We start from the raw sequence: 11,132 nt of genomic DNA, 5'->3' as shown, positions 1-11,132 counted from the left end.
TTCTTTGTTGATTTCGTTTCTATACTCCTTAAGAGGGAATTTTGTAAATTTCTCTCTATATAGAACAAGTATAGTCATCGTGATATTCATTTTGTGCGTTTGTGTGATTTCGTGTCGCAATGTGCGTTTGTGTGATTTCGTTTCTATATAAGAACAAATAAATTTCTCTCTCTATAAATTTATGTCACAATGTGCTTTATTGATTTCACTTCTTTTTTTTTCATCTTTTATAACACATGTTTGAAACCAAATTTATGACCAAATAGTAGCTAGTCAAATTTATTTTCTATTACCATATCTAACAAATAATTTTTATTTACCATATTATCAATTTTATTACTCCGTATCAAATTATATCATGCAAATAATATTACTCCATCACTTTCAAAAATAAATACGCCACTTTGACTGGACACATACCCCAATAATATCTTTAATTATTACTTCCTCTGTCATAATGTTAGTCCCATTTGAAATTGAATATTTTGACTATAAAAAATAAGAGGGAATCTTATATATTTCTCTCTCTTTATAAGAACATAGTCATGTGAAATATAATATAATTCGTTTTGGTGAATACATTATTAAATTTTTTTTTTATAAATTTTGCTAGTATGAGGTTAAAGATATTTGCAACCAAAGATTTGCATCATATACATAAATGATATTAGCATCATAAAACGAAGGGAGAAAATATAAATAGTTTATATTTTTGAAAACTATATTTTGAAACGATTTAACAAGTGCCTACCTGACCATATATTTTTCTTATGTTTGAATCATTAAACTTGGTCAAAATAGATTATGCGAATTGCCAAATAGTATAAAAGTCAATAAGAATATTTATGTTAAAACGAAAAAATTACTTTTTTTTTTTTTTTTTCCAAAACCCATCACTTTTTTTTTTTGACGCAATATATCACCTTATTCAAGGTAAAGAGAACAAGTGTTCTATATGGTCGACGAATGGGAGCACTTTAATCCAAGAGTGGATTATTTAATCAATAAAATTAATGGCTAGAAAGACTTCCCAAGTCACCACCCCATTAATGATATTCACAAAAGGCCAATAACAAATCAACTTCAACCTCTAAAATAAAAAGAATGGGTGTTCTATCAAAAAAAAAATTAACAAATCATTTTCCAAATACACAACCCATATTTTGTCATTGTCAATATGACTCTAGCTCCTCTTTCGGTGTGCAAAAAACAGAGGAAGTTCACCCTATAACTATTAAGATACTACAACCCACTCCCTTGATTTTCTCTATCCTCAATACACTTTTTTTTTTTTTTCTCTGTCTACCCTTCTTCAACCCCCCCTTCAACTTACCTATCAGTCAACTTCTTAAATTCACAACTCGGCTCAACACAAGCCAACATCGAAGGAGAGTTTAATCACATAAATATAAAAAGCTCGACAAGGTTTCATCGTAAACTGATTTTTATTTAGGTATGTATCATACATACGAGTACAATATATTTCATTGATTTTTTTTAATCTTTTTTTCGTTTTTTTTTTATTATTATTTGGCTCGTTTTACAAGATTGAATCTTTCTTTCAATCTTTTCTTTGATTTTGTTTTTTTTTGGGGGGGGGGGTAATTAGAGGGAAAAAGTTTTAAAGGTGGATTCTTTTTCTGTTCTTTTTAGTACGGATAAACATTGAATGTTGTTGCCTAACTTTTACGACTATTTCTCATGTTGGATCGTACTTTAAAGTTGTTTTCTCATCTTGCTGCTTTTTCATGGGAACTTTCTGCAAAATCATATAAGTAAAAGGCTAGTATTACATAATCGTGTTAACGTACCCAATAATCAATATCTTGATTTTGGATCGTATTAATTTTTTATTAATAGTCACATTGAGAATGTAATTTGAACTAACAATTTCATAGTTTTTTTTTTATTTTTTTTTTACAATAATAATTTCATAGTTTAATATGGTTTGATTGTACTATAATAACTATATGCATTATAATATGCATAAGGCAATAAACAAAGGAGTTGGGTGTCGGATGGAATTAATGGTAGCATAATTAAATTTTTTAGTCTTTCTTTGTGCATGTAGTCATGTGAAAAGATTTTTTCATTATCTCTATTCTAACTTATTTGATGTGTGTTTTTAATTATTTGATTGTAATTTATTTAACTAATGCTTGTAAAATATGGTAAATTATATCATGCACTCAAAAAGCCGAAAGTATGTAGAGTAATGACGAATTGATATATGTGCACATAACAAGCCTGAATGATATGCATTGAGAGGCATATAAATGCACGATTCGCATACTCATGGATAAATCGTGTAATATTAGTAAGAAAATAACAATTGATTCCTCATATGATCATTTGATGGTTTTTTTTTGTGAGTTTTACACGTTAAATATGACCTATAATAAATTATTAAATTAGACTCACTAGAATAGGTTGTGTCCTTATTTTGGTAAGGAGAAGAGACCCATCAGAAGTGGAAAATTTTCTTAAGTAAGCCTGAGGATCAAAGTGGAAGCGAGACCACTACTCTTTATTCTTATCCTTCTTATAAATTAAAAAAAAAATAAAAAATTAAATTAAATCACAATAAAAATAATAATAATAAAAAAAAAATTAAAAAAAAAAAAAAACAGTTTTACGAAAGTAGTCTTTTTTTTTTTTTTTTTTGGAACAAATACAAAAGTAGTCTTAATTCTACACGTCTAGACTTATTTGGACTAGTTTGGTGTAATAATTTATTTACAAGACTTTAATAGTATAGTTACTAAATTCATGAACTTTGGATCTGATCCACTAATGTACACGTTCATCTATTTCAAGCTATAATTTTTGAAGTTGACAGTTTTATAATTAACACTTTGGATCTGCTAATCTCAATTATAGTATATTTGTATTAATATAATCATGTTTATAATCCATTGGATGATCTTAATTAGGAGTCTATGACCTTTAATTTATACTAGTACATTGTACTTGTTAGATTCTTTACGACGAAACTACAATATTAATCCACAATACTAGGCCTAATTTTTGGGACGTATGCATAACTTGTGAGAGACTTATACATATTCTTTAATTACAAACACGATTAATCGTTTGCTGAGAAGAAAACTAGCTTAGATAAGATGAAGGTAATGTATTGGTTTAGCTTGTTTAGAAAAATGAAGGTATCTGGGTAGGTTGATTAATCAACGAAGTTATTAGCTTATACAAGTATAAATTTGGCTTGATCAAGTTGGCAAATAATAAGCTGACTTGTAACAATTCATCGGTTGCAGTTGATGGCTTCAGCTCTGTGTGATTATTCGTGGACATCATCGCCTTCCAATGGTCATATGCACAGCTCTTTCGATATCAGGAAATCAGAAAAAAGTCCTGCCAAAACTTTACCAGTGCTGGAAACTCCCATCTCTTCCTCATCACAAAGCAAAATTCCTGCTCCACCTCCCCTGCCAAAATTGATCGTTGCAAAAAGTAGTCGTCGAGAGAATTCATTGCAGTTTTGTGGAATTCCAAAAGAAACAAGAGATATGTGGGATAATCTCTTCGAGGAAGGTTATGCAGCTGATGTTTATCTCATTACTGAAGACAATGGAACTGTTCCTGCACATTTCTGTGTTCTGGTAAATGGAACTTTTCTGTTTACCTGTATTGTTCAATTGTGATGCAGGCAAGTTTTTGGCTTAAAACTGAGTCATCTTGTCTTTGTGTAGAGCATTGCATCACCTGTTCTGGGGAAGTACCTTCAGGATTCCAAACTTAAGGATGGTGTTCGATATGTCAAGATTCCTGGAGTACCTAATGGAGCTGTCTGTGCTTTTATCCGTTTCTTGTACTCCTCTTGGTATGTCTTCATACTTTTCTCATTGTTCACGGGCAACTCGAATCACTTTACAATTTTCCAACGGATAAATCTCCTTCTTTCACAGAATATACTAGTAGAAAAAGCTGCTTGTGCTCAACAATATAAGCCTTAAACCACTTTGACACTAAAAAAGAAAATTATAATGTCAAAAACCAACAGATTGTACTAGTATTCTGATTTGGAGAATAACCTTCACAAAGTGATTGAACTTTCAGCGTAACTTCAATTTGTTCATTCATTATTCTTCATTATTCTGTACAATCTATACGGCCAACTGTTTCATATCCTTAACAGTTCTTGTATTCGTCTTGTTATGTCTTCAGATTCTCTTTCTGAGGAAGTATATACTAAACGATTTTTCTGTTTCTTGTCGCAGCTATGAAGAAGAGGATATGAAGAAGTTTGTACTCCACTTATTGGTTCTCTCACATTCTTTTGTTGTTCCCTTATTGAAACGAGTCTGTATGCGGTATCTGGAGAACGGCTGGCTGAACACAGAAAATGTAATAGATGTGCTCCAATTAGCAAGGCAGTGTGATGCACCCAGGCTAACCTTCATATGTACCCGCATGGTTGTGAGACACTTCAAAACTGTTGCATCCACTGAAGGATGGAAGGTCATGAGGCGTGTTAATCCTGCACTCGAACAGGAGCTTTTAGAAGCTGTTGTCGAAGCAGATTCTGTGAGTAGACCCTCTGCTTCCTTTATTTAAACTACTGTCTTATCATCATTTTCTATTCGGGCAATAATCTATAGCTAACTGAAATGTAAAAGGAAAGCTTCGAATTAAACCAGCTTCAGCAGTATACCAATAAATATAAATGTTTCAACAAACACAGGCAGTTCCGCAGTTACTGATATTGTGTTATTCATGATGCTGAATTTTCCCTGTAGAGAAAGCAAGAGAGGCAGAATAAGATGGAAGAGAAAAAGGTATACTTACGACTGCACAAGGCAATCGAAGCCCTGCTTCATATATGCAAGGACGGTTGTAGCACAATAGGACCTCGAGACAAGATGCTTAAAGGCGGTGAAGTTTCTTGTGGTTTCCCAGCATGCAAAGGGGTTGAAATGTTAGTCCGCCATTTTTTTATTTGCAAGACTAGAGTTCCAGGCGGGTGTGTTCAGTGCAAGCGTATGTGGCAGCTTCTAGAACTTCATTCTCGCATGTGTGATGTCCCTGAATCTTGCAATGTTCCTCTCTGTAGGTAAGCAAGGGTTGTCTTAATTTCTTAGGAATAAGAGTTATCTTTAAGGAAAAGCTCTGCCTAAGCCTTTTTCTTCCTCCTTTTCAGGCACTTCAAGGAAAAAGTGAGGCAGCAGAGTAAGAAAGATGAGGCAAAGTGGAAGCTATTGATAAGAAAAGTGATAGAAGCAAAGAACTCGAATCATTTCGCTGCTAGGTTCTCGGGTTCTTCTTGACCATGTCATAACCTCAATGCAAATTGGGAAGACAGTATATGTATACGCCTCCATGTATTAGTAGTGAGGCAAATTAGAGTTATTCAGTAACTCATGAATAACATATCAATGGAATTAGCTATTCCTCCAAACTGAAGGGATATTCTAATGTAAATCTCTCAAAGATGTAGATATAAATAATACCTAGATTTCGATTTTTCCTCCCTTTATGACAAACTTTGTTGAATCATACCGTAGAGGAAACAGCAATATGCTGCTCAATTAGCTGTTATTTTTATCAAGAACACAATTATGATTATAGGAAGGTGCTTCTTGGCCCTTTTTTGGATAAAATTTTAAAGGTAAGAAAAAGGTGCTATCAAGTTGAAATCTCGCATAAATTAACTCAACCAGGATTAGTGAGCAAGACCCTTTAAGAGAGAGGGAATACAATAAACAGGAGTCCCCACCTCCAAAGAGACCCTATTGGGATTTGATCCTTTCGCAGTTTCGCCCGGCTATTGGCAATATAGCAAATTAGCAAGTACATTAGGTGCGTTTGCATAGGACCTCAAATTGGGGAGGGCTTTTATTCATTCAAGTAAATTTACGATTTTTTTAAAAAACACAATTTTGATCACTCATCCATGTTCAATTATCCAAACAATTATAGTTTGAAATAAGAAGATTCATGGTCATCGAAGAGGATTAGAGAATGATTACAAAGCAAACATCCAGGCTTTCAAAATAGTTGACGCGGCTTTATTTGATCCCACAACATCATGATTGTGAGATACAAATCTTTTAAGTATGCCAAGTCTTGTTTGGTAATGTGATTTTGGACTTGTCTAGCCTAAGAATATGACAAAGTATAGTAAAATATTGCTGGTGCCAAAACTTGATGTATACAAAGGAGCATAATTGTTGCAAGTAAAAAGGACACTGAGTCTGTGATGGCATAACTTATAGACCAATATGTCTATCCAATAGACCTGACCGAACCCAACCCAAACTTCCTCGAAAAAAACCCAATCAGGGCTGACTTCAAATTCTGAAATTCCTCGAAAAGTTGCATCAAAAAGCAATCCCATCCAGTAGAAGATAGGCATAAAATTAATTAGCTTGAGAGCTAAGGATATTATTTGGAATTCATATTTAAAGTGATAACAGTCTTTCCATTTGTCTTCATTTCTTCAAGATGAATTTTCGCCAATATCCTCATTAAAAATTCCAGTTCATACATACTGAAAACAATGTAAAAACTCACTTACTCCAATTCTCAAGCTGAGCAATAAATCAATTATGTTTAGGAAAAAACTGTGCAGCAAAATAAGGTCCCATTTTCTTCCACGCTCATTTGGATTAGAACAGCCACGTGCCCACGTCCAAATATGCAAAAACAAAATTGAATTAACTGATGATTATAAATGTTATGCTAACAATTAACTCTTCACGTCGATGTGCTTGTTACATACAATCATCTAGAATGAGAAGAAAACCAGGTTCAGTCACCAGTTAAAAAGCTTCTGCCCCAATCTAGATCTTTAAAGTCTATACTTCAATGTCAGAATAACAACAGCACGAATTCAGATTGATCCAACAAATTTCCAGCCCAGAACTAAGCTCCATCAGCAAGTGTCCTCTTTGTTGTACTTATATACAGCACTGCATTTGGAGAAAGGATCAGTTGGCAGCAGCATAATACGAGTATAGAAATACAGCAACTAACAATTAAAATTGAAGCAAACTGAGCAATTTCCAGCAATTACCATTGTTTCCACGAATAAATGCATCACCATATTTATTTTTCAGCTGACCGTTAACATACTCTTCTGTTTGCTCCATTGCAATGTTCATGTATCCGTCCAGGCATGCTAAAATACCTGCATATACAAATTACTTGAAATAAGACAGTTTCAAAGCCCAAATTGATCGGACAAATGTACTTCTTCAGCATACTGGAATACCTTGACTTAAACTGAATTTTGCTTATTACATAGACAACCTTTCTCATCTAATCTTCTTTTGTACTCCCTCTGTCCCCTTTTTTTTTTTGCACCATGGGCCCACTTTATGTGAGAGCTTTATGAGTCACATGGTGCAAAAAAAAGGGGACAGAGAGAGTATGAGTTATTATCACTACCCTACCTACAATTCCGTTCTGAACCCATTAAAATAAAACCCCTTAAGTACCCCAATTTTCAGTGATTATTTGTAGCAAAATATCATGACAATTATTCAGTATTAAAACTTCCTGAAAATGCCAACATGATCAAGCCAGGAAAGCCAAAGGAATTGCAGTAAAAAATAACCTATTCGGCTATTCCACAAAAGATAATGATAAATACATAATTTTCAAGAGCAAAAAGTCAAAAACCTTGAAGATCTATGAAACTTCTAGTCTAGACCGTTAAATGATTCTCAACTTGTTAAAAAACCTTATATAACATCCACTAAGGTGAAAAAACCGCACTTTTCATAGCTATAACCAAGCAACCAAAACCATATTGTATCCCAACTTTACAGTCAGTCCATCAAGCAGCCAACACCATAATTTGTCCTAAAGTTCAGAAACTCAAACAATAATGACTCCAGATTTGCGAATACCTTATCAATATTATTATACTGACTGTAATATGACACCATACAGCATCAGAATGAAAACAATGAGCTATTGTGGCCAATTTCTGCAAAATATTCTTTTAGAATACCACATATACATCACTACATTGACTTTGTCAAAGTCATGAACTAAATTTCACTAATCAAATAAGCCTAATAAAAACTATTCCAACAAGATCCTGGATTGCAAATTACATGAATTAAATTTGTGATATTTGGCACAAGAGTAGAAAGCATTCAAATTCAGAAAATTACTTAAATATATCTCCCCCACTCCCTCTCATCTTCTAGCCGCTCTAGAGGTGGCTAAAATTAGGTCTCTCCATCAGCAGGGGCAGAAAATGCCTAGCAAGAGAAGTGCCATGTGCCCCTCCAAGCTATATTTCCCTTAGTTTTTCAACCAAGACCATGAATAAGTAATTGTTCTAGTACATTGGTAGCACGTGCACCATCTATGGCATGTCGGACAAAACTCTGACTGAGTGACTAACTGACAAGTCGTAAGACATCATTGTCATAATGTAAAATTACAAGGCCTATCTGAGTGTTTGTGCGACTGTGCGTGTGCGTGAGTGTGTGTAAGTGAGATATTTTTTTACAGCGTCTGACACCTATGACTGTGAGTGCGACAGCTGAGATTATGTTAGAAAACAAGATAGGAAAAAGGGAATCACATTAGGTGACTTCATTTAGCCACCTTAATTCTTTTTTAAAGTTCATGAGATTATATATTAGTTGTGCCTTCCTTAAATGTCACAAAACTACAAGTCAGGATCCCACATAACCCAGTGCACATCATAGATTTCTAAATTTGATGAGAGAACCCAGTAATCTCCTTGGTCAAGAAAAGCTACAAAGATATACATGTAAAAATATAAAAGCATTTACTCAATTTTTAAGATAATGCGAAGCATCTGCTGACTATTCCATTCTAAAGACCTAGGTTATTGGGAAGTGAGGGAGAGCTAATTCCCAACATTGTATTTGTAACATGAAAATTTGTCAAAATACCCAAGAGAAATATGCATATGACTATATGAGATCATCCACATGTGAATGAAAAAGTCAGTTGATCACTTTGAATTCCCACCAAGAAAAATCAAAACTTTTTTGATTGATTTTGGTTTGAACAATCCCCATTAATCAGCATCCCAGAAAAATGCCGGCTAGTCACGTAATGATTAAATTGAATACAAGAAATCCTTTACATATAAAATTCATATGATCATGACCTCCATAAACCAATATCTACCAAAAACACATAAACTTCACTATTTACCCACAAAAACCCCAATGAGCATGAAACCATTTATATACAGATCAAGCGCCAAATTTGAACTTTTTTTGCTCAATGTCTGCAGAGTAACTAGGAGGATTCCAATTTAAATGAGCTTATGGACTACAACACCACACAAACTTAAAGGCTGGACTATCATACTAAATAATGAACATCCAAACATCAAACATGTACTTTTGGCAACAGAATTGAAATGAGAAAACATAAGGAAAAGTATATAAGTGGCCAGGTTTAAGGCTTTACTATCATACTAAAACATGATCATCCAAACATCAAACACATACTTTTGATGAGAAAACACAAGGAAAATTAAAGAAGTGGCCAACTCTCTTTCTCTCTCTCTCTCTCTCAATTATCCACTACCTTTTCCCATCAAATCTACCTTTATCTATCTTCACTGTATAGATTTACCTACTAGCTCCAATCACAATAAAATTTTCAAAATAATACCAATATAGATATTCTAGCACAAAATGTTTCAAAATTTAGATAGTTAGGGAAAATTAAAGCTCTGGTCTCGGATATAAGTACTGGGCTATTTGTTTCAAGAATATAACATAAAAGGTTTAAGATATTCAAGGACTATGAAAGCAAATGGAGTAGATGAAAGGCATTAGAGACATTGGCAAACCATTGAAGCTATATCCTATTTGAGTAATAACTACTGAAGTGCTTAAAAAGCTTCATCATATGCATAAATGTTGCTCTCTTCACAAGAAAGTACAAAAAAGCAGGCATATCAAAAGAAGACTCCAGAACTTTTGACTTCCATCACATATATCCCAGTTCTCCTTCATTTTCGCACTTATACCCTGAGTTGGACAAAGTATATCCTCAAGGTATAATTGTTTAAGAGCATGTTTAGTAAGACTTCTTTTTGGTTGAAACCAATTAACCATATTGTTATCGAGTGTTTGGTTAGAAGGTTTGGGTAACAAACCATTATCTAGGGGAAATGGTATTTACCTATGTGTTACCTCTCTGTAACCTAAGGTGACAAATACCTTTACCTTCCTCAAACAAAATTAAAGAAGTTAAGTTTAAGTGATTTCTTTCCATGGTTAAACCAAACAAATGAAAAAGTAAAGAGTTAGTTGATTCCTTTCCGCCCTCTTATTTGTTTCCTTTCCTCGTTTCCAATATTTGTACCAAACGTCCCCTAAGTGTAATGGACAACAAAGAAAGCAAAAAAGCCCATAATCTAAAATACTCATTATTCAGATCACTACACAGAGTACACACTAGCTCACACCGCCAGCTACAGACACACTAGAACACCCATTCAGATTTCGCAACGAAAACCTCAAATCAACAATTGTTCTTGAGTCAAAGTGAATGCAATAAGAGTGTAAAATCATCAATAACAATTATTGAAGTCCAATTTACTGAATTTCTAATAAACAATAACAAAAGCACGTTGCACTAACAAAATAATTCATATATATAGGAAAAAATAAAATGAAAAAAGAAGAAAGAATTAGGGCAAATTACCACGATAATCGACACCAGAATTAAGCTTAACAACAACAGGTCGACCGCGAATTGATTTGAGAAAATCTGCAGGAGTTTTAGTATTGCCAGTCGCTTTTTCTCCTCCAGTACTCATCTTAATTCACACTAAGCAGCTAAATGCAAGACATACAGAACAAATCAAAATAAAAAATTAGGGTTCGTAATTGTTTGAAATGGGGAAAATCATACTAAATTCACAGATTAAATTAAAATTATCAGATTAAAAAGATTGAATTCGTGAAATTAAGGAGAAATTGAAAAAAAGGAGGATTGAAGAAGAGTACCTGAGTGAGAGAATGAAATTGTGGAATCGTCGGAGGAGAGAGAAAGAGAGGAGAAAGGTGTAAAGCCAAGAGAAGAGGGACAAAACCCGCGAAAAGCCCTAAAAACACTTTGAAGTGGTAATTCCACAACCTTTGAGTAAACAATTATTTAGA

The 11,132-nt window shown here is 33.6% G+C and overlaps 2 protein-coding genes across 2 annotated transcripts; one reads left to right on the top strand and one right to left on the bottom strand.

Moving 5' to 3' along the window:
* Nucleotides 1-823: 823 nt before the first annotated feature.
* On the top strand, nt 824-5,494 carry LOC110717822 (BTB/POZ and TAZ domain-containing protein 3-like). The gene is made up of 6 exons (XM_021896603.1): nt 824-1,453; nt 3,276-3,620; nt 3,711-3,841; nt 4,239-4,545; nt 4,758-5,071; nt 5,159-5,494. The coding sequence occupies exons 2-6, from the start codon at nt 3,279-3,281 to the stop codon at nt 5,283-5,285; spliced, it is 1,221 nt and encodes a 406-aa protein (XP_021752295.1). The 5' UTR covers nt 824-1,453; nt 3,276-3,278; the 3' UTR covers nt 5,286-5,494.
* Nucleotides 5,495-6,611: 1,117 nt separating this feature from the next.
* On the bottom strand, nt 6,612-11,132 carry LOC110717862 (sm-like protein LSM36B). The gene is made up of 4 exons (XM_021896645.1): nt 10,980-11,132; nt 10,675-10,808; nt 7,034-7,147; nt 6,612-6,929 (listed from the first exon to the last, which is right to left on the bottom strand). The coding sequence occupies exons 2-4, from the start codon at nt 10,787-10,789 to the stop codon at nt 6,883-6,885; spliced, it is 276 nt and encodes a 91-aa protein (XP_021752337.1). The 5' UTR covers nt 10,790-10,808; nt 10,980-11,132; the 3' UTR covers nt 6,612-6,882.

This window comes from Chenopodium quinoa, unplaced genomic scaffold (assembly GCF_001683475.1).
Source record: "Chenopodium quinoa cultivar QQ74 unplaced genomic scaffold, ASM168347v1, whole genome shotgun sequence".
In the NCBI taxonomy this organism is placed as follows: Eukaryota; Viridiplantae; Streptophyta; class Magnoliopsida; order Caryophyllales; family Amaranthaceae; genus Chenopodium; species Chenopodium quinoa.
This window is presented reverse-complemented; position numbering and strand designations above follow the sequence as displayed.